Source organism: Sceloporus occidentalis, unplaced genomic scaffold (genome assembly GCF_023333645.1).
Source record: "Sceloporus occidentalis isolate IW3139 unplaced genomic scaffold, rSceOcc1.0.p SCAF_3, whole genome shotgun sequence".
NCBI classification, from domain to species: Eukaryota; Metazoa; Chordata; class Lepidosauria; order Squamata; family Phrynosomatidae; genus Sceloporus; species Sceloporus occidentalis.
The window spans coordinates 211868872-211892559 of record NW_028316983.1 but is presented as its reverse complement, the minus strand read 5'-3'; the positions used below and the strand labels follow the sequence as shown (position 1 = coordinate 211892559).

The 23688-nt window shown below is 37.9% G+C and overlaps 1 protein-coding gene across 1 annotated transcript in view; it reads left to right on the top strand.

Annotated features, from left to right (window-relative positions):
- TPD52 (tumor protein D52) overlaps positions 1-23688 on the top strand; it is a 112811-nt gene that overhangs the window by 57486 nt on the left and 31637 nt on the right. The window contains exon 7 of the mRNA XM_089517517.1: positions 7015-7196. Within this exon, the coding sequence (XP_089373643.1) occupies positions 7015-7196 (182 nt within the window). The remainder of the gene's footprint in view (positions 1-7014; positions 7197-23688) is intronic.

The following is a 23688-nucleotide window of genomic DNA, read 5'->3' as shown; positions in this document are numbered from 1 at the left end:
CTTGAAACTGGGGTTACAAACAATAGGCTGAATGTCATCACATTGGTTGTGGGTTCCATCATTGGTGCAAAATGCTTTGGTCATTGAGAGAGTAATATTTTTGGTAAACATGCATAACATGTCTTTGCTGTTGCTAAAGGGATCCTTAGCCACAAGCAATTTTCTTGAAAAAAAGTCATTGTCAGCAATTCCATGGCAGTGCTATGCAAGATGCTTCCATTCTCACCGTCTCATAAGAGGGAGAACTCTCCCAGTTATCTGGAAAGATGCAGTACTACATCTGCTTTCCAGAGATTTCTGTTATGTTTATAAACAGTTTCTTACAAGAAAATTGACCCTTTTTTATTTTTAACCACCCTCGTCTAGGTCTCGACCCATTCTGATCCTGCTGATGAGACATCTCCAAGATCTCCTGTCCTCCACTGCTCTGTCCAGCTCCTGCAAACTCATAGTCGTGATCTCTTTAATACAGTCCATCCATCTCACATGCTGCCATCCTTTCTTTCTGCTTCCCTCTACCTTTCCTAGCTTTATTGTTTTTTCCATTAAGTCATGCCTTTTTATGATGTGGCCAAAGTACAACAACCTCATGCTTGTCGTCTTGGCTTCCAGGGAGGTTTCTGGCTTGATCTGCTCTAGGACCCATTTTTGGCTGTCCATGGGATCCTCAGCATTCTTCTCCAGCACCATTTCTCAAATGAGTTGATTTTCTTCCTATCTTACTTCTTAACTGTCCAGCTCTCACATCCATACATGGTAATAGGGAATACTGTGTCTTGTATGATTCTTACTTTTGTGCTGAGCTGTGTATCTTTACATTTTAGAATCTTTTCTGGTTCTTTCATAGCTGCGCTCCCCATACTTAATCTTCTGATTTCCTGGCTGCAGTCCTTGTTCCTATCATCCCTTGTTCCTATTTGATCCCAGGCATGAGAATTCTTTTTTTATTTCTATTTCTTCATTATCTGGGTTGAATTTGTGTGGATTTCCGTAGTCATTATTTTTGTTTTCTTTATGTTCAACAGTAAGCCTGCCTTTGTGTTTTTTTCCCTTTATCTTCTTTAGTAGTAGTTCCAGGTCTGGGAGGTTTTATGCTAGTAGTGTATTATGGTGTCACCTGTGTATCTTAGATTGTTGATAGTCCTTCCTCCTGTTTTCACTCATTCTATGCCCATGCCTGCTTTTCTTACAATACATTCTTCCTAGGCTGATCATTTACTCCCTTCCTGCCTTGGCCAGCACAAGCTAATGTAGGGCAGGTGAATGTGTGACCCTTCAGATGTTGCTGGACTTGTGTTCTCTGTACCAAAAGCTATACTGATTACTGTTTATTTATTTATAGATGGGATTTATACCCCTCTCTTCAGCCTCAAAGGCTCCCAGATCAGGCTATAGATTGTTAATTTGACAGTTCCCTGACTTCAGCCTTATAATCTAAATAGACATGATACAAATGGAGAAGGGGATCAAGTCCAACAGATACTGGTGGTACTTCTCTCCTTCCAAGAATTTCAGAGAAACTATCAGTGCAGTAATAATGTGATACAAATATGGTACTTGTCCCTGGTACATTGTGGGGAAGGGAGAGGACGTGCTGGTCTCGCATATCAAATAGCTTGAGAAGCACTGATTTAGGCCAAATTTGTTCTACAAAACACAGGGTAATGTAGTCCAAAAAAGTAAAGAATAAACTTCAAAGGCTAATCGTAGTTTCCAGGTGGGTTTATATAAATGTAGACTGCAGTACTTATATTTCACCCAGAAACTGGTACAGAATATGGCAGTTAAGGTGCAGAGTTGAGTGTTAACCTATGCACATATTACATTGATGCTGAAGCAATTGTGCTGGTTACCTGCTATCTGATGGCCAGATTCAAGTCATACTGTTGCCATAAATTTGTAAACTTACATAAATCTATAAACTCTATTAGCTTACAGTTGTAAACCGCTTGTATATTGCTAGTTCAGTATGAAGTGGTATATAAATGAAGCTGGTTTTTTTATCTGATGTGTTCCAGATCAGTTTCATTGATATGTATGTGTGTGTGTGTGTGTGTTCATGCTCACCTTTAAGTCACCTTTCATAGGGTTTACGTAGGCAAAGAATACTCAGGTTGTTTTGCTACTTCCTGCCTCTGTAATAGACTTGAAATTTGTTGCTGGTCTCTCTTCCAGGTACTGACCAGGGCTGACCCTGTTTAGCTTCCAAGATCAGATAAGATGTGGTGCCTTAGATTATAGCTAACTAAGGTCAATGGAGAAGACCTGGCTGGTTGCTTCATAACCTGCAGGTAGCAGCCAATAAGTTGTCCTCCTCCATTTCTGTACCACTTTTCAGTGAACTAGCACTCCCTAAGCAGTTTACAATGTGTAAGCCAATTGCCCCTAATAAGCTGCTTACTCATTTTACTGACCTACGAAAGAATGGAAGGCTGAGTAGACCTTGGAGCTCTCCTCTAGGATCGAACTTACAACGTTGTGGCTGCAGTACCAGCATTTAACCACTATGCCACCTTGAATGCCTGTTAACACCCTGTCTCTTGACCCATGTCTTTCTGTACTGTTTATGCTTCCCAGTGTGATTAACTCTGATTTTAAATACTTTGATTTTTGAATAATTTAACTGGTAATGGTTTTAATTGGTTTTTTGATCCATGTTTGCTTTCCAATATGTTTTTAATGTTAATTTGTAATGATTTTATTTCTATCTTACTTTATTTCTAGTTCGTTAGAACATGAGCTGGAATGTGCACCATTGATTTTTGTCCTTTTTTGGGGTCACAGGGCTTAATAACATTACTTTTTTAGAAAGAGCACAAGAACTGGTAATGTCATTACATTTTAGTGTAATGTATACCGTTTGTTACTTTTGATTTTGGAGGGCAGTCAGTTACAAAAGATATTTTTGGAAAAAAAATAAACAGAAAGATAACACATTATACATTTACTAACGATACTCTTAAAGTAACTAGTTATGGCTAACATGTTGCTTCAAGAAATAAATAACATGTCCTTCTCAATATCTTACATTTTAAAATTGACTTTTCAAGTGCTCTTTACGTGAATAGTTCATAATATAGGCAAGAATAGCTAGAGGGTAGGTGAATTATTGGCCGGAAACAGTTTATCAACCTATATGGCTTTTGTTTATTTTTCTGTCAGCATTTCTAAGTGTTGAGGACACTATTTCTTAAACAATCCTAACAAGGATTAAGAGTGGTTTTGGGTTGTGCTGTATTTTTTGTCTAGTGTTTCAGCAACAGGTTTCACGCTTCAACAGATGCTCAGAGTGTTTTGTATTTGTTCTCCAAAAGCCAGGATGTATTTGTATTCTCATTACCTCCTGTTCTCACCTTATTAACTTTGTTTGCTCTCCTTAAATACATATATTTGTGCACTCTCATATCTTCAGAGATAAACCAACTAGTTTCTAGGATAAAAACCAATTTCTGCTTTTGGTCATGAGTTAACTTGAGGTGTTTCCAATCCTAGTTCACTGACCATGCTTATGTTTAAGATGAAAGAGATTATATGTTCATTAATATGAAGCAGGATGGTGTTGATACTTGTTTTCTCTTGACTTGTTGCTTGTCCTTGTAATTTAAATTTTGGTCACTTTAAATGTATATATTCATTAATCCTGGGTATACTACTGTGTGAACAACTGTGTGTACTATTTAACATGCTGACTAGATATTTGTTCCAATTATGTATATATTCTTATGCAAGGTGCTAGGACGTGTCACCATTAGAAAAAAAAATCCTGAACTATGTAATAAGTGTACTCCATTGTACCTTTTCTTGTGGACTTCTTTGGTGTCTGACCTGTGGCATTTTAACCTGGGAAATAATCACTCAGAAGCAGTTACTTGGCTCCTCTTTGTTGTTGTTGACTGTTGTTGTGTGCCTTAAGGTCACTTATGAGTTATGGTAACTCTAAGATGAACTTATCACAGGGTTTCTTGGCAAGATTTGTTCAGAGCAGGTTTACTCTTTCCTTCCTCTGAGGCTGAGAGCATGTGACTTGCCCAAGTTCATTGAGTAGCTTCTCATGGCCAAGGAGGGATTCGAACCCTAGTCTCCTAGTGTCCTTTTCCATGCTCAAACCATTACATATACTGGGATTCTCCTTTTGTTAGCCCCAGTGAATCCATGGCACTGAAAAATCTTTCTACAGAATTGTGATTCCTTTCTTTTCTTCCAACGGCCTTGTTGACTACAAAGATATTTCAGAATGGGGTCTTTTAGGGCACTGCCTCTATTATGCCCCTTTTTGCTAACATTGCTTTACAAGAATCGTTGTGTGCTCTCTCCCATTGCGTTAGTGGCACAGTAAATACCACTGCTGATATATCAGCACTTACTAGGAGCTGTTTGCTTGAAGATAGCTGCTGATGAAAAACTATGTATTGCATGAAGTCAACTGACCATCTTTAGTTGGAAGGGCATGATATTTAAGAACAAGAGGAATGCAAAAGAGGAAGGCGAGCTGATACTTTCCTGGTCTGGAATATAAACTTAATTTCCTAGCTTAAATATTGCATGATAAAACATGTCATTTAAACTCCCTCTTTTTGCTGCTAGTTTCCTGTGGATCAAATGATTAGTGAAGCAGCTGTGTTATCTGAAAAACAGAAATAAATCAACATACTCCCTTAACAGTGAGTGAAAATTGAATGTCCCAGGCATGCATATTTTCCTTGCTCCATGTATATCTTTCACACCACTTGGTTCCTTCTGGTTCTCTCTTGGGAGAAAATTTTCCTTTTACCCTCCTCTCAGATTCCTTTCCTGAAGCTGTTTACCCAAGAATTTGGAGCAAAAATGTTCTGGAAATCCCATCAGCATATATTCACCTAAAGCTTATCATGTAGAATTTTTCAGTATGGTAAAGAATATATTTACAGATTTTGTGTACTTAAAATGATCAGCGTCATTATCTGACTGCCAGAGAGAGCCTCCTCTTATAACTATCATTTGTTTTAAGTCCAGCTGTCCTGTCTATTGTGCATTAAATATAACATGTTAGACTGTACAACATTTATTCTCCTGTGTTACTTAAAAATATTCTGAATTGAAACTTTATTCCTGAATCTGAAGTTGAAGGAGAGATTCACATAACTAATTCTTTCATTATGAAGTGCCTTTGGCAGTAATGGCAGCTGCTTTTATATTTTGACCTTGTTGAAATTCTCTCATCTCAGAGTTTGAACCTTTCCATATCTGGGTTGATGTTTGATCTAAACAGGTTAGATCTTTAACAAGACTGATAGGTATTTGAATTTTGCTCATAAATATTCTTTAAGAAACCATTTCTCATCGAAAAAGCCAACAGAGGGAATTCATCCTTCATGTTTGCTAGAAATATTTTTGTTGGTTCTTCTGTTGTAGGTTATTCATAGACCAAGTTTAATTTCCAGAACCTCCCAGTTGATGTCTTTACTTCACATGTGAGCTGGGAGTTTCTGGGAGGTGCAGTAAAAACAGTAATGAAAAAGTAACTTTCCCAAGCTCTAGTTATCAGTGGTTCAATGCCATTTTCTGTTTCAAAATAAATATTATTTTAGAATGGTTATTTCATTCTAAGAAATATATGCATGGCAAAATAGAGATGCATGCATTTGCTGCACATGACAACATATACAGTACATTTGCTTTTTTCATAATTGAAAGCGATACCAGTATTTTATCAGTAGGACATAGAAAATAAAGCAAACATTTACATTTGTGAGAGGGAAATGTTTGTTTATTTAGTTAAGATCCTGCCTTTCTGCTGAATACAACCCAGAAAAGTCCTCCAGATACTGGAGTAGAGTCCCAGGCAGGTTTTGTGGAGAAAAAAAACGTTTGAAGGATTTATTTTGCAATGATTAGCCCAGCTGACCCATTTGTTTGTCTTTTTGGCTGTCCAGTATCCTCAGCACTCTTCTCTAGCACCATATCTCAAATGAGTTGATTTTCTGCTTATTTGCCTTCTTTACTATCCAGTTCTCACATCCATAGATGGTGATGGGGATTAAAATGGTTTGGATGATTCTGACTTTAGTGCTTAGTTATACAGTATATCTTTACACTTTAGGATCCTATCCAGTTTTTTCATAGATGCCCTTCCCATTCTTTGTCTTCTTCTTATTTCTTGGTTGCAGTCTCTGTTCTCATCAATGTTTGATCTAAGATTATGGAAAATCTTTAACTACTTTGATTTTCTCATTGTCTAGATTGAACTTACATAAATCCTATGTGGTTATTTTGTTTTGTTTTGTTTTCTTTATGTTCAGCAACAAACCTGCCTTTGCATTTCCTTCTTTGACCTTCCTTAATAGTTGTTCCAAGTCTATGATGTTTTCCACTAGTAAAAAGATAGGATCAAGTCTGTACTCTCCCTGGAGGCCAATATGATCAAACTGAGGCTGTTGCTGCATCATGAGAAGGCACGAGTCATTAGAAAAGACAATAATGCTGGGAAAAGTTGAAGGTATTATAAAGAGAGGAAAACCATACACCAGATGAATAGATTCAGTCAGGGTGGCCAAAGGTTCTGGATCTGCAGGACCTAAGCAGAGGAGTGAAAGATAGGAAGGCTTGGAGATACTACGAGTCAGGGCCAATTCAAGGGAAGTTAACAACAAAAACCTTGACTGAAGCATGTTACCTTGATGTGAGTTTCTGATTGACTTTTGTGGAACTTGCCCTTAGCACTGCAGAGGACTGATGCCAGTTTTGACTGTCTCAGTCAGCCATTTTGTGGATGTTTAAGGACTCAATCCATGTCTTTTTTAGCTCCCATAGTAGGTCAAAAGAAAGCACCAGCTGATTATTTGAATATACAAGAAATACCAGATCTTGCTACAGCCTATAACCTTTAGTTTAGGGGCACAAGTGGCATAAGAAAAGATATACCAAGTAAGCGAAATTCTAAATCTGTTCTTCTGTATGTGAAAAATATGCAGTGTCTCATTAAAAGGGTACTAGCATTTTAATCTTCTTTCTTTCTTTCTTTCTTTCTGTTTTTAGATACATTCCAAGGATGTAGAAACTTTTGCATCCATGTTGAGGCGCTCTCCTTTAATACAGATGGGACCTGCCAAAGATAAAATTGTCCTTGGACAAATTTTCCACATCGTAGAGGATGATCTCTACATTGATTTTGGTGCCAAATTTCACTGTGTTTGCAAGCGACCAGAGGTAGATGGCAAGTAAGTAGTACACCTGTAGTGATACTCTACCATGTTCATATTTTGATATTTGAAGATCAAAACACTTTCTTTGTTCTAGATTAACCACAACATTTTAAATAATTCTTTCTCCTTCCAGCTGTTAACGACAATAAACAATTTAATATTTGTAAATTTCATGTTAGAAATAGATGCATAACAACACCAAGAAGCAGAAAGATGAATTGACCATTTCACACTGTTACCTAATAGGGCAACCTATCTGTAGAACTTCCTCTTTGTTATTACTGATGTTCAGAGGAAGAGGAATCCAAAATAACACCATTGCATAGTGTTCTTTTTTAGTACTTCTTTATGGTTCCTGTGCCCTGGCAGAGGAGGCCTCCTCCTGCCACACGACCTTCCAATTCCTAGAAGGAAGGAAATGGCATGAGATAACAGAACACAGTGAAACAGCCCAAGGACAGAGAAATGGGTGATGACAGAATAGGAAAGATTGGGGGTGCATATACACTGTAGAAATAATGTAGTTTGACACCACTTTAAATGCTGTAGCTTCATCCTATTGTGGCCAAGGGTCTGGTCAGGGGAATTTATTATTATTGTTATTAGCTCAATAACGCAAGAGGGGGCTTGCTATGATAGCCCTGCAAGGTCGTCTCCTGTTATGTATAAGGAGAAGACCAGAGAATTCCAGAAATGGAGCAGAGACAAACTTCTATATCTAATATCCAATTTATTAATAATCAAAACCACACACAATTTACTAACACACACACATTCATACAAGGTTCGGGAAAATAAGGGATTAGCGGGGAAAAAGAGTTCAGGCTTCACTAGGGCTATACTCACCAAAGTGTAGATTCGCCTGCGGAAATCGAATGGAAGAATGGCTATGGGACAAGTCTGTTCCGCAACATGGGTCTGAATGGAAAAGTCGGTGTCCAAGTCAAAGTTCTGACTGCCGTGAAGTGTGTAGACCTCTTGGATGGCACACAGACTTGTGATGGTCTGGGGTTTTTATAGGGGCAGAAAACCCCTCTGGCAAAGGTATTTACTGTATTTTCCGGCGTATAAGACGACTGGGCTTATAAGACGACCCCCAACTTTTCCAGTTAAAATATAGAGTTTGGGATATACTCGCCATATAAGATTACTCCTCTTCCAACGCACACCAAATAAAAATTTTAAAAAATCAGATTTGATTTCAATATGGTAATTTTAATTCAAATGCTTATGACATGCAGGTACTTAGCAGGAAAACTTATTGTATACAAAGCCTGCTTGGATTGGTAAGCTCTCCCTGCCTGCCCAGCCCTCCCTGGCTCCAAGACTATCAGAGCGGTATTGCAAACACGGCTCTTTTTTCCATACCTCGGGCATCCCGGACGCCTGCAGCTTGCTCCGCCCTTCAGTTACATATGCGGCGACTGCAGATTCTCCTGTCTGGCTCGGAAGTTTCAGCACCTGCCCTATAAGACGACACCCGGTGTATAAGATGACCCCTGACTTTTGAGAAGATTTTCCTGGATTAAAAAGTAGTCTTATACGCCAGAAAATACAGTAATTATTTGCTTTTCACCTGGATGACTAAGTCTGATTGTCTTGGTGGTCTTAATCTGCTTGGACAACAGACTTGGGGAGGGGGTAAGCGCCTCTGGGAAGACAAACATTGCTCCTCTTAGGCAAAATGGTAATCCCATCTGCGACTTCCTAGACTATCTAGAATAACAATGTTTATGCTTTTAGGTGTGGTGTGTACATGTCCTCTTGCTTGGCTCTTAATGGCGGTCAGGCAACCAGAGTTCATCTAGGGGTCATGTGGGCTATCATTTATGCCAAAATTTTATACATATAGAAAGCAGCATCGGTAACACTATGGAATCCTGGGATTTATAGTTTTACAAAGACTTTAGTCTTTGCCAAAGATGCTGGTGCCTCACAAACCTAGAAATCCCAGTAGTCTGTAGGTGTGCTCAGTATTCTGCTCCTGCCATCACTGGATGGAATACCTAGGTTTTGTAAAGTATGATGAAGCTGTGTGTTGGCTTGTTTTTTGGAGGTACAAAAATTCTTCTCTTTTTAACTATTTATAATGAAGCCTATCTTGTTGTGGTGGTTTTGTTTAATATATTTTATGCAGCCATCTGAAAACATATTACATCCTTGGACTTTATTGTAATGGTGCTTGTGTTTTAATCCTTTTAGGAGTTTTAAGTATTAGCTGATTGTAATATTTCAAAATGTTCTCTCATGTTTTCATTTGTGCTACCTTAAGCACACAGATTAAAAGGGTATTAAATAAATAAATAAACCACTTTTATTGAACCAACCATATTAATTCCATTCACGGTATCTGTTTAAGAAACTTCTTGTATATACTGTATTTTAATAGAGAAGAATGTTATGTAAATTTATATTTATTGGTTATGGATACATTATGTCTTTTAGGTATGGCTGTGATAATGTCTGTTTTGCTGAATGAAGAGACATGGTACCTTCTTTCCAAAGCCATCTGATTAGGAATGTCACTGTGTTGGCTGCTTGCTGCAGTTATTATGCACTTTTAGCTTCTTTTCCAATAGGATTTGAAGGAGTCACACACTTGTGTATCTCAGCTTCCCAAGATAACCTACTCTATTGCTAGTTTTACAGAGCATATATTCATTGACAAGTTAGTGATGATTAATGATGGTGACCTAGGTCAAACAACAAAGCTTACTAAACCACTGTATGCACAAGCTCTGTACATCCGCATGAATCCTTTGCTCAGGTTTGCTCATCTGTTTGCAGGAGTGAGCAAAGAAACCAGGAATGTACTTATTTAATTATTATTTTTTTGCTATTTGTTGGTTGCATTCTGTAAATGACATGAAAAATCAAATATAAAATAAAATAAAATTAATTTTTTTGAACACAAGTGATTGATAGTCAGGTCCAAAGCAAAATGAAAAGATAAAACAAATGCTAGCACTAGATATGAAATCATAGTTTAATTTCTGAATCTGGCTTTTTTGGAAGCTGTTAACCATAGTCTGTGGTTGGAGGGAACAGGAAGTTACGGTTAAATGAGGGTTCCTTCTTTGCTCACACAGAAACAGGAATGAAATTCAACAAAAGGTCTGTCTTTGGGAATACAGAACTGATACATGTCTTACTTCATTAAACTGGATTTTGATCATCCAGATTATTTAGTGTGTGTGTGTGTGTGTGTGTGTGTGTGTTTCATTACCAGTGTGTTATTGTTTCATATGTATTGTGCATGGTAGTTTATCTTGTCTTATAACTAGCAGGGGAATTTGCTGAATTAACTGAGGAAAATATATTTTTCACATTTTAAAAAAGTCTCTCTTTATCCTGTAAAAATGTTATCGCTTCAGTAACTTAAGATGTTCACTTCATGCTTCATTTGAGAAATCAAATGTGTCATCTTTCTAGCCACCAACTACTGAAAAGCCAGAATGCAATCTTTGGCAAGACTCTTCTTCTGGAACCATTTCCACATTTAAAGGCACGTCTATTTATATTTGAAGGAGGTTAAATTCAAGGAGGCAGCATTTTTAAAGTTGCTTTTACACAGTACTGTTCACCATAGTTCTTAGTCCAAACAATGCATGTGGTGCCAGTGTGTCTGCTGTCAAACAGTAGACAGTTTTTTGGGTGTTTTTTAGCACAAACACAGATAGTAGCTATGTGATTGCAGGCAGAATCTATACATTTTTTCCAGCAAATACCTCACAGCTTTATTTATAGAAATATATACTTTGAAAATTATAACTCTGCCTTTTGTGGACATCATATTATTCTTTTAGATGCTTGCAGTGTACTTTCTGTTTGCCACCCACTGTGTTGCACAGAAGTTATTTTCATCCACTAATTCAGGAGATGCTACTTTTTGTGGTTCACTGATCCACAAAAGCTGTATCAGCAAAATTGGTAAGAGCATAAATTAGTAAACATTTTTGTGGTATGTCTTTATTTAATGCTGTGGACAATTCAATCTTTGTGCACAAGATTGTCTTGTGCTGTATCGGTGTATTTGTACCCTGCCTTTCCCCCCCAAAACTGGACTCAAGGTGGCTCTTGGAGTAAAAGTATAAATCAGATCCATCAGAATATTCAGTATCTTTGATGGACAATGTAGTTACAACCAAGTATTCCAATTGTATATGCTGGTACACATACAGGATGTGTTGTTGTTATGTTCCTTCAAGTTGTTTCCAGTGTATGGTGCTCCTAAGGTGAACCTATCACAAGGTTTTCTTGGCAAAAGTTATTCAGAGGACGTTTACCATTGCTTTCTCCTGAGGATGAGAGTGTGTGACTTGCATGAGGCCACCTAGTGAGTTTTCATAGCTGAGCAGGGATTTGGCCCCTTATCCCCCAGAGTCTTAGGGGCTATACAGACGGGCGGCTACATGCCGCCCCTGCTTGCCCCAGATGGAGGCTGCAGCAACCACATGCTGCAGACTCCACAGGGTCTGGAAGTTGCGCCATGATGACACCCCTTCCGTGCAGCACCATTTAGATGCTGCACTCGACGTGTGTCATCATAACGCGTACCATGTAGATGGGCACACGCCAAGATGGTGCCTGGGTGGTGTGGTGAGGGCTCGATGCATCCAGATGCTCAGCCCTCACAAAGTGCCGGCCTATACAGCTCCTTAGTCTAACACTCAAACCACTATACAAAATTGACTCCCCACCACCCTGGTTCTCTCCCTCAATGTGAGTCTAGCACAATTGTCTTGACACATAGGCACTGTTGAATTGAACCAAATGTGGACCAGAACATGAAAGAGAGCTTGAGTGTGTAATTAAATTTTGAGAAGGCTAATGGGTTTTAAATTCTAATTAACATTTATTCTATCATAATCTGTGTGTGTGATCAAAAAAGCCAACAGTACTTCTCCCATGTTTGTCCTTGATCCCAAAAGAATGCACATAATTTAAAGATGCATATATTTACTGAAGCAATTAATAAGCAGAACTAAAAAAATAAGCAAAATGTAATAGAAAGCAGTAGCTAAAATGTTTTGCTTATTTTATATTTTTCAGTTGTTTGTCAATCACTTCAGTAAATATTTAAGTTTGTATGTGTGTTCTTCAAATGTATTTTACATAGTTTTGATTTGATAGTCTGCCACCTATTTCAAATAAAATGTGATAAAATATATTAAATTGTGCTTGGATTCAAATGCCTTGTTGAGGAACTTGTTCTTTTTGAGCTCTGTTTATAATTTCAAATTTATGGTGATTCTTGTATTACAGGAACCCAATTTGACCAAATTTAAGTGTGCCTTAATTTGAAATTTCTCTGAGGAAATTTCAGAGTTTTAATGAGATAGTATGCAGCATAGTATTTTAACATGTTTCTTTGAAAGGGTGTTGTTGTTGTAAGTTGCCCTTAAGTCAACCTCAGTGCATGGCAACCCCATGGATGAGACATCTCCAAGACTCCCTAGAAAATATGAATTTGGCTGAATTCTAAAACTTGCCTTATCAACATTAGTCCACACCATTATCCTCAGATGCAGGTGTGGACAACTTTCGGGCCTTGACTGGATTTCATGTTCTATTTACATTGTGGAGCCACTAATTTGCAATGTAAATTGCAAGAGCATGTAGCAAAGGGAAGGGAAAGTCCAGATTAGGCCCACAGTAGGCAAGAGCAAAGGGTAAAAAAGCAAAAACAAAACACTTACTTACTAGGATTCTGGTCTGTATCTGCCTATCAGCACTTACTATAGTGTAGAGCAAAAGATTAAAATGTAATAAGCAGGGGATATACTGCAATATTGTATGTCAGCTCTTACGATGAGCATATGGAAGTGAAATCTAAGTTTGCTTCAGAAATGAGAAGATGATCTCTCAGGTTTCAGGGGGAAAACAAGCTGAATAATAATAATAATAATAATAACAACAACAACAGTAATGTATTTTAATCCCTGCCTTGAGCTTTGGGGAGAGATGGGTAAGAAAGAAAACGACTACTCTTACTTCCACTACTACTACTACTATTACTTCTAATAAAGCACTTCTCATGCAGGCCTACAGAAGTGGCAAAGCACCATTTTTTGTTTAAAATCTATTTTGGCTCTGGGGTCATTGGGGAAAACAGAAATAAGCCTTGAGCCAGTGGGTCACAGTTTACCCATCACTGGACTAGATAGGCATTTAGTATGATTCGGCATGACTCTTATATTCTGTGGCCCTTTTGCATTACACAGTTATGTCACAATGATTCCACTTTAATTAGCATGGCTGCATCCTGTGGAATCCTAGGACCTGTAGTTTACTAAACTAAAATTCTCACTAGCTGAGAATTCTGAATACACCATACAGGACTTATTTCAGAATTCTAGACCTAAAACTACAGAAAGCATTTTAAATGTGTTGTTGCCCCTTAGACCCTCTTGGCTCCATAGTCAGCAAATTACCTCATTTGTGTCCCAACTAGTATGGTCAGGAGAAACTCCTAGATCATTGACCATACTTGAACAAATGTGTACAGTCCCAGGTCCACCAGTGAAAGGAGGGCCAGCTGTATTGTATAACCGGATGGTTGAAAACTCCTACTGGAGGGGTACTTTTTATAAATCAGGGTGGGAGTTGGATGTACAGTTGGTTATTTCAGATGCAGAATGGCATCATATATGGTCATGTCCTCTTTATAAGTCTAAGTCATCTGCCCTACGCGAAAACACATTGAAAGTGGTATACAGATGGTACCTGACCCCTCTCCAGCTAGCACGAATGACAAGGAAGACATCTCCCTTGTGTTGGAGGGTTTGTGGGGCAAGAGGTACATACCTACAAATGTAGTTGGACTGCCCAAAAGCTCAACAATTCTGGGCACAGATTGTCCAATTAATGTCAGACATTACTAAGTAAAAGGTTCAACTCACCCCAGAGTTGCTTCTCTTGTCAATATTTCAATTCGATAATAAATTTCTCCATCATAAAGAAATTATATCCTTTTCAGTTGCTATAGCTAGATTAATAATTGTCAGAAACTGGAAAACAGGTCATCTGTCCTTGGATCAATGGTGGACGAATTTCTGGGAAGTATGGTTAATGGGGAAGCTTACAGACAATGTCAGGAGAACCTCTGGGGCAAGGAGCTGTAATCAGTTCAAGGAAAAGTGGTTACCTCTATAAACTCCAATTCTCATGCTTATGTTCCACCACAGCACCGCAGGAGATTTTGGTTTGGAGTTTTGAATGAAACCTCAGTTTTGTAAATCTGTATTTTAGCTTGTGTTTTTAAAGTAGAATGATTATGTAATTGTGTTTTACCTTTTGTATACAATTAAAAAAAAAGAATTCTGAATACCTCATATCTCAGGAGTCCACAGCATGCTGCTGTGGCAGTTAAAGTGAAATCATAGCACCATAATTGTCTAATGTGAAAGGACCCCTGTTCTTACAGTATGTTCTTGCAAAAATAACGGGAGTTTCTATATTCTGTACCTTTCTCTTCTGGAAGGATGTACTGAGATTCAAGGAAAGGTATATGGAGCTGTTTTTTAAAAATCCACTTAAATCTCTCATTTGCTTAGTGAGTATTGGACTAGTTGGTGTTTGTGATTAATGATTCCCTGTTCAAAGTTTTAAAGTAATATTTACCAGTTGCTCACTACAACGATTGTGTATATTTTGATTTTTGTATATTCAGTAACACCTCTTCCCAATAAGTAACTCCATTTGAATGTGAGTCACTAGAACCAGCCTGCTTTGTTGAGCACCTAGGTTCAAAGATCCTTTTCATGTATGTATGGGAGAGTATATATGTGTGTCTGCAGAGTACAGATGGTAACATAGCTGCACACTTTATGATGAACTATCAATTTGTAGATTATAAATCAAAATTCTAATCAAGAACATAAGCATACTTAGATTGATTTCAGTATTTTTTATTTTTATGGGGAGTGAGAAATTTTAAAGTTTTAGCATAACATCTGACTTTTGTTTATGATCCTTGAGAATGTAAGGATTCCTTTGCTAGATCAGTTCATCTAAGTCTAGTAACCACAACCACCACTATATGCTTGGGAAGCTTTCTCAAAAAGATGGCTTCTTTACCTGAAATCTGGTAATCTGAGAAGTAAACTGCTTTGGAAGATGCATCTGAGGAAGTAGGCTCCAGTCTACAAAAGCTCATACTACCAACTTCTCTCTTTCAGTTAGTCTCAAAGGTTAGTCTCAATGGTACTACATGATCCCTTTGCATACTGCTTGGAAATAGTATGTTATGTTCTTAGCTATTACAGCTGATAGACATTGATAGGTGTGAATCTTTTAAGGACCATGCTTAGGACCATTCTTTACATGGCACATTTTCTATAGATTGCTTATGCCATTCTTCTACTCCTTCTCTATTGGCTTTTTGCTCTTCTAACATGGACTTGAAGTTTCTGCACACTTTGATGCTTTTAGAAGTTGCAGTTCTCAAATAACTAACTATGCAGTGGTGCACTAAGGTGCCAGGAGTAACAGGAACCCCCCCCTCCCAAACAATTTTGGGTCAAAATGGATCTGAAGCTCATTGCCTATTGTTCCAAATCCCTACAGCTGGAGCTTCAATAGAAAAACAGAGGTGCTGTGGGAGTAATTAAGGTGGGAGAGAGTCAACTGGTGACTTTAGGCTTCTCATTTGACCTTGTCATGTGCACATAGATATTCTGTTGGCTGCAGGAGAGAGTGCAGAGCCATTCTTCCTTCTTCACTTCCTAGGCTCTTTAGCCCCCATTGAGCCAGGAACAGTGGCTGAAGACAAAAGCTGTATACACTGTACAAACAGAGCACCAAAGCAGCAGTACACTGACTCATTCTTCGCTCTGTGTGAGAACTGAGGGGGACTCTATTCACTTCCTTTGTGCTGGTGTCTGTCAACAGCGCTGTTTGAGGCAAGGCCTATTGTGCTGGCCAATGTTTCTTATTGACCCAAGTCTGTGCCTGCAATGTTCCCAGGGTCGAAGTTGCCAGTGAGAGAATGTTTGAAAAGGGGTAATCATAGGGTAAATGCATTTTGCTGCATTGTCATCCAACCTATTAAATCTAAACTGTGGTCTGTGTTAATGCAAACAGGTAATTATGTAGTCACAGCTGAAGCTATTGACATCTGGTTACCGCCCTTAGGGGGAAAATATGTGATTTTCTCTACTGTGTCTAGGCCCTTGAAAGCTTGACTTTAATAATATTAAGTGGAAGTAGAGGATGGATTAGTGAGACTGACAGGTCAACAAGGTAGATACTTTTATACATGTAAGGGTAAATAGCTGTGGCCACTGATGTAAACTCAGTCTTACCTTTTCCAGCACTTTCCCATTGCTCTGGGTATGACTGTTTTGTATTTCTACACTGAGTCTATTATAAGAGTATTATGAATTTGGAGAGAACATTTTCTTTCTGCCTTCCTATCTCTTTTCATATTTTAATACCATTGTCACTTTTCTTTCTCATAACTGGCGAACTGCTGTGGCATACATGCATGTTATACTGTCCCTCTATATTAAGTTCATAGGAGTGCAGTGTTTAAAGTATTATTATGTGTAGGCTTAAATCCTTAAGCGGCAAGTGTGCTGGGGTGGTAATAACATTCCTGGCTATAAATTATTTTTATGGTAACTGCCTGCCTTTTAGTGTAATATAAGATTGGCACATATTCTACCAGCTGAAAATCCTTCTGTACTGAAAAAAAATATCCCATTTTGAGTATGTTTTTAGGAAAGCTAAAAGCAGATGTTTTAAAAGACCATTTCCTTCCGGCCACTAAAAAGCTTGACGCTGAAAGGAACTTGCATTTGAAAAAAATGGGAGCAGACATTCAAGATAAGCTAAAAATGTTTCAAATGATGGAAGTCAAACTTTTTTTATAAATCAATCACCTTGATAGATGATGACTTCCCTCTCAGGTTGTCTCCTTTTAGGCAAGACAGTGGGAATGATAAGAGTCTAAACTATCACTGTGGCCCATATCAGTCCCACCTATTGACAAATTGAGATATTAATAAAATTCAGCATGGATGAGTAAGCTTCCCAACATAAAAATATTGGAAAGACACATGAATCAGGAATTTATATTTTGAGATATTTATTCTCTTGGTATATATGCTACTTGTACATTTTCACAAGAATTTTTTTCTCCTTCCGTTTGGAAGCTAGGGTTCTCGAATTATCCTTATTCAATATTAGATCATTTTAATTGTTTATTATTTTTAAATGAAAATACTTTTACCCAGTTTTTCCATCCTAAAAGAATCCCATGGCAACTAAGACATTAGAACTGCAGTAGAACAATTGAATCACTATTAAAATTACTAAATAAAGACAGTTGGTGACTCTTTTTAGTAATAAATTTTAATAGCAATCAGTCTCTGTGGCCATCCCCATGTTTAATTGCAACTCTCATAATCAACCTCCATTTGCTATGATACTGGTGATGGTAAGAGTTGGAATATATTACACTATATAAAAGACTCACTCCTTGTCTCGCCCAAAAACCTTCCAGAACAGACATCACTGCTAGTTTCTGAAAGAAGACTAGATTTTTAAAACAAGGGCCCTACAACTGCCTCCTTCAGGCAGGTTGGGACCATGCCTTGGTGGAGTGAGGTACATACTGTGCTTGGTCTTCTTGTCCAAGATTTTTTTTAAAAAAGATATGAAGCTTCTTCATATGCTGCCTCAGTGGCATCACTAGTGGGTGGGGACCACACCACTGCTCCTCAGACATCTGTATTTTGGCAGAAACAGGCTGTATGCCCTAGGTTTTTTTAAAATTTCAAATTTCAAAATTTAATTTTTACATTAAATTAAATTTTTATTTTTTAAAAAAAGTCTTTAAAAAATCACATTTTACCAAATTTCACTTTAATCACATGAAACTATGTATATATAGACACATTTATTCTGTGCATATGATACTGTAATTTAAAGATACATTTAATTTTGCTAGTTGCTTATGTCACAACTATTACCATTAGATTCAGTAATATATGATAATTATGATTTATGAGTAAATCAGTACAAAAAACATTACTAAGGATTCCGAATGATGTGGGAGGTCAATTGAGGGGGATGACATCAGGGGTTACTGCACCGGGTGACACCAACCCTAGTGATGCCACCGTGTTACTTGCCTTTAAAAATAATTATTAAAACCTATTTTAAAGGAAACATAATATCAAAATGAAAAGGAAAAGTCCCTGTAAGCAAAAAAGAGAATAAAATGCTAATTTGCCTGAACTCCTTTTATTGGAGGGTGAACGATGTACTTGTGACTCATATAACTTGTCTACTGCTCGCCTGAACACCAGCCTTAGCAGTGGAGTGAAACCACTACCACATATTCATAGCCTAAGCCATTTTCCTTTTGGAAAAGAATACTTTTTAGTACTATCAATTTTTTGGAATTACAAGGCATATACTGTGCCATCCTATCAATACTGTATTAGTACATAGTTTTTTGTGGGTTTTTCTGGCTATGTGGCCATGTTCTAGCAGAGTTTCTTTCTGACGTTTCGCCAGCATCTGTGGCTGGCACAGATGCTGGCAAAACGTCACAAAGAAACTCTGCTAGAACATGGCCACACAGCCCGAAAAACCCACAAAAAGCTATGGATGCCGGCCATGAAAGCCTTCGACTTTACTTTGTATTAGTACAGATTGAGTCTCCCTTACCTGGAATTCCAAAATCTGAAATAATTAAGAAACCAAGGCTTTTTTCATGGGTAGCTGAGATAATAACACCATTGCTTTCTGATGCTTCACTACTTTGTTTCATACACAAAATTATTAAAAACATGAATAAAAATGTCTTCAGGTATATAAGGTGTATATGAAACATACGTGAATTTTGTGTTTAGATTTGAGTCCATTCTCCAAAATAACTCATTAAGTATAAAGAAATATTTCAAAATCTGAAAAAATCCCAAACACTTCTGATTCCAAGCATTTTGAATAAGAGAGACTCAACTTGTATATGAAGCAGCAAAATCACTTGAAATGCAGAAAAACAGAAGGAAAATAATGCAATAACAGCAGAACTGACAATAAACACCTATTTTATTAAATAGCTTTAACTGCTATTAGTTCCAGTGCAGTCCGATGTGTTTATATATTTATTGACATTATGTATTCTACATATAAAGATTGAGCAAAGTAATATTCTACATACCGGGAGTTAATTGAGATGAAACACTTTAACAAATACTGGTTTGTTTTACTTTCTGTCTGCCTTGCAAGGATTTTATGTCAGCTGAATAGGACTGAGAATTTAGAAAAATGCCATGTTATATTTGTTGGGTTTTTAAAAATTATATATATTTTTGACCTTGGAAAAATCTATGTAACCCCAGATCTTCTTGAAATCTTTATTACCATAGTTTTCTTCATCTTCTGCTTTGTTTCATGTAACAAAATCACTAGCAGATTCATTGAAGTAAGCCAAAACTTTGGCATGCTACAGCATGAAACTATTTTTGTCTTGGATACTATGTCTAAAGAACACTGTGTTGTTTGCAATATTAGTAATGCCCAATGAGCTAAATATAGTCCAAAGTGTCTTAATGAAGCATTGGTAGAAAGCTATGGCCAGTAAAATGGGATTTTCCTAAGACAATAGTAAAAACTTGTAGTTTTCATTTTTGTTAGGTTTTTCTCTACTTGTACCTACTTGTTGAGAGAAAAGTAGATGGTTGTTTTTCCTCTTGTGAGTTCTAAAAATGTTGAATAAATATTTGGGTGTGTGAAGGTAAGTATGTCTTTCACTACTTTGATCAGTATCTGAAATTTGACTCCACTTGACCTGCTTAGTCCATGTAATCAACTATGAAAGCATGCTGAGTTGAGAAAACAAATGGTCTGATAAGACGATAGGTTGATATAATCCTCTGATAATATAGTGCAGACAGAAGATCCATAAGAACTTAAGAAGGCTCAGGTTGGATCAGATGAAAGGCATATCCAGTCCACCAGTCTAGTTACACAGTGGCCAACCAGTTACCCATGACAGGCTACCAGCAGGACATGAGTGCAATGGCACTTTCCAGCTCACATTCTCCAGTAACGGATAGGCAAACCCTCTATTGTTATTATTATTATTATTATTATTAATATTATTATTATTTTATATAGCGCTGTAGATTTGCACAGAGCTGTACATAAAAACAATAAATATATAAGAGTAAACCTGCCTATGGCGTACAATCTAAGAAATAACAGGATAATACACATAAAATACATAGCAATACAGGAAATGGTTCAATAAAACAGGCAACAAAAAAGAACATCAAATAGCAAATGATAATCACGCAATGCCTGGGAACGCTTCTTTGAACAGGATGGTCTTCAACTCTGTTTTGAAGCTGGTTAAAGAAGTAATGGCCTTTGCTGGTGGGGGAAGAAGGTTCCAGGAGTGAGGGGCAGCAAGTGAAAAGGGGCAAATCTGAGATGGGGCAGAGAAAATCATGGGCTGGGATAGCAGACCTTGACTACCAGAGTGGAGGGTCTGAGTGGGAAGGTGAGGAGAAAGAAGGTCTGATAAGTAAGGAGGGGCCAGCCCATGGAGGGCTTTAAATGTCGACAGCAGGAGCTTGTACTGAATACAGAAAGGGAGGGGGAGCCAGTGAAGGGATGCCAACACAGGAGAGATGTGGTCAGAGCGGTGGTCAGATGTGATAATGCGTGCAGCTGAATGCTGGACAGAAATTAAAGGACGGAGGTGAGAAAGAGGAAGCCCAGCCAGGAGCATGTTACAGAAATCAAGTCGTGAGACCACTAGGGCTAATGGAAGAAGTGATAAATAGGCATCCTAACTATAGTAGTAGCTATTGATGGCCTCAACAAAGCCATTTAGCTGGCAGCCATCATTGCATCTTCTGGCAGTGTATTCACAGTTTAACTGTGTACTGTATGAAGAAACAGTGTGGTGTAGTGGTTTGAATGTTGGATTATAAATCTGAGAGACCACAATTCAGATCCCTGCTCAGTCATGGAAACCCACTGGGTGACCTTGTGCAAGTTGCACTCTCACAGCCTTAGAGGAAGACAATGGCAAACTTCTGGAACAAATCTTGCAGGAAAATACAATTTATTGATGGTAATCGCTGTCAAGTTGACTTCTAAGGCACTCTTATTAATAGCCCAGAGGACTGTGGCTTCCTTAATTGAGTATCTGCCTGTAATGTGGTCTTTCTATTTACCTACTCTATTCAACTTTTCTCAGCATTATTGTCTTTTCCAGTGAGTCATGTCATTTCATGGTACAGTGCACCCACATCATACGTGGGTGCATCATACACGGCTTCTAGCATACTCTGCAAACCGTGCCAGAAAAAAGGCTCGCATGCCCTGGAAGAAGTAATGGGGCGCGCAGCCATGGGGCGTGCATGGCGTGCATGAGCCCCATTACTTCTAATGGGGCTCCAACTTACATGCTTTTTCTTTTACATGGGGGGGGGGGGGTCCGGAACAGATCCCCCACATAAAAGAAGGGCCCACTGTATGTCCAAAATACAATAGCACCCATTTTGTTATTTTTGCTTCTAGTGAGAGGTGAGGCTTAATTTTCTATCAGATCCATTGATTTGTCTTTTTACTGTCCATGGTAACTCCTGCAGCACTACATTTCAAGTGAATTGCTTATCTTCCTGTCAGCTTTCTTCAATGTCCAGTTTTCACAGCCATACATAGAAATTGGAAATACTGTGTCATGGATGAACCTGTCTTAGGTATTCAGTGACATAACTTTGCACTTGTTCCTCTATAGCTGATCTTCCTGGTCTTCTGATTTCTTTATCATAGTCTCCATTTAGATGTATGATCAGTCAAGGTATAGAAAATATTTTAACTGTTCTGATATCTTCATTGTCCACTCTAAAGTTGTATAAATAACTTGTGGTCATTATTTTTGTGTTCTTATTATTCAATTATAACCTTTCTTTAGCATTTTCTTCTTTGACTGTCCTCAATAATCGTTCTAATACTTTTATTTTCAGCTGCTAACATGGTGTCAAAACCCTATGATGGGGTAAGAGCATCTTATAGATTGTTAATTTGACAGTTCCCTGCCTTCACTCTTATAATCTAAAAAACATGACACAAAAAGAGAAGAGAATGGCAGTGAGGAAGGGAATCAAGTCCAGGAGATACTGCCTGTTCTTCTTTCCCTCAAAGGCAAGAGCAGTGACAGTTGGAATGGAGGGAGGGCCTTTCATCTGCCTCGGGCTAGTCATGGTGGAGCTGTGCCTGCCTCTTCTCTCCCTCCAAGGCCAGGGTGGTAGCAATTAACATGCAAGAACATTCTTTCTTATGTTTAGGTAGAATTTCTTTTCCTGTAGCTTAAATCCATTGCTCTATGTCCTAGTCCCTGGAGCAGCAGAAAACAAGCTTGCTTCTTCCTCAAAATGACATATTTTCAAATATTTAAACATGACTATAATTTCACCACTTAACCTTATCTTCCCCAGGCTAAACATACTCAGCTCCCTAAGCATCTCTTCATAGGGCATAGTTTCCAGACCTTTCATCATTTTGGTTGCCCACCTCTGGAAATGATCCAGCTTGTCCACATCCTTCTTGAATTGTGGTGCCCAGAATTGGACACAGCATTCCAAATGAGGTCAGACCAAATCAAAATAGAGTGGTATTGTTACTTCACTCTGTCTAGACACTGTAATCTTATTGGTATAGATTATTTAATTAATGATTTCGTGTGTTGTTTCATACCATCTTTCCAGCTCAGTTTAGATGTGTTCATGGAAGTTTTGATGTAAACATTTTTTTAAAACAGTAACATAAATCAAAGCTAATCATGGCAGGAGGAGGCAAAGCCAGTGAAATCCAGTTGAATATCTACTTATAAGTTTGGTCCATCTCTTAAAACCACTCTACTTGTTTAAAAAAAGCTAGCGCAACATGGAAAATGCTCATGTGGAATGTATAACATTTGAAAATGATTCTTTAGATAGTAATGAATATAATTTATCTATATTGTAAATTAAATGGTATGGCAATGTAGGGGCAAAAAGTCTCCTCATTCTGGAATTTACTGTTATTACTCTGGAATTTCATAATTTTTTAATTTTGTATTTGACTTCTGTCTTCCACCTTAAATGGTGTGTTAGCCCCAGAAGGATAGGAAATATATTTCCCTATAAACATAAATAAAATTGATTCTGAAGTGTTTGATGTCTCCTACTACTCAGTAGGAGATGCACTGTCTGTTCAGAGCAACATTAAATAGAAAACAACCCACTGCTGCAATTTGCCTAACTTGTGCAGCTGTTGCTTGATGTCTTGTGGTGTGAGAGTACCTTTTTGATAGGTTCTCATGCTCTGCTCTAAGGTCAGGGCAGGATTAGAACAGGAACTCATTTTGCCCATACCAACAGCTGCACTGTTCAGTCTATGTGGTCTCTGACATCATCTCTGTGATTTGGATTTGGGTACAATCAGAAATGTTTCTGCCTAGCTGAAAGGAAGACTACTTAAAAGTCAGATGAGATAG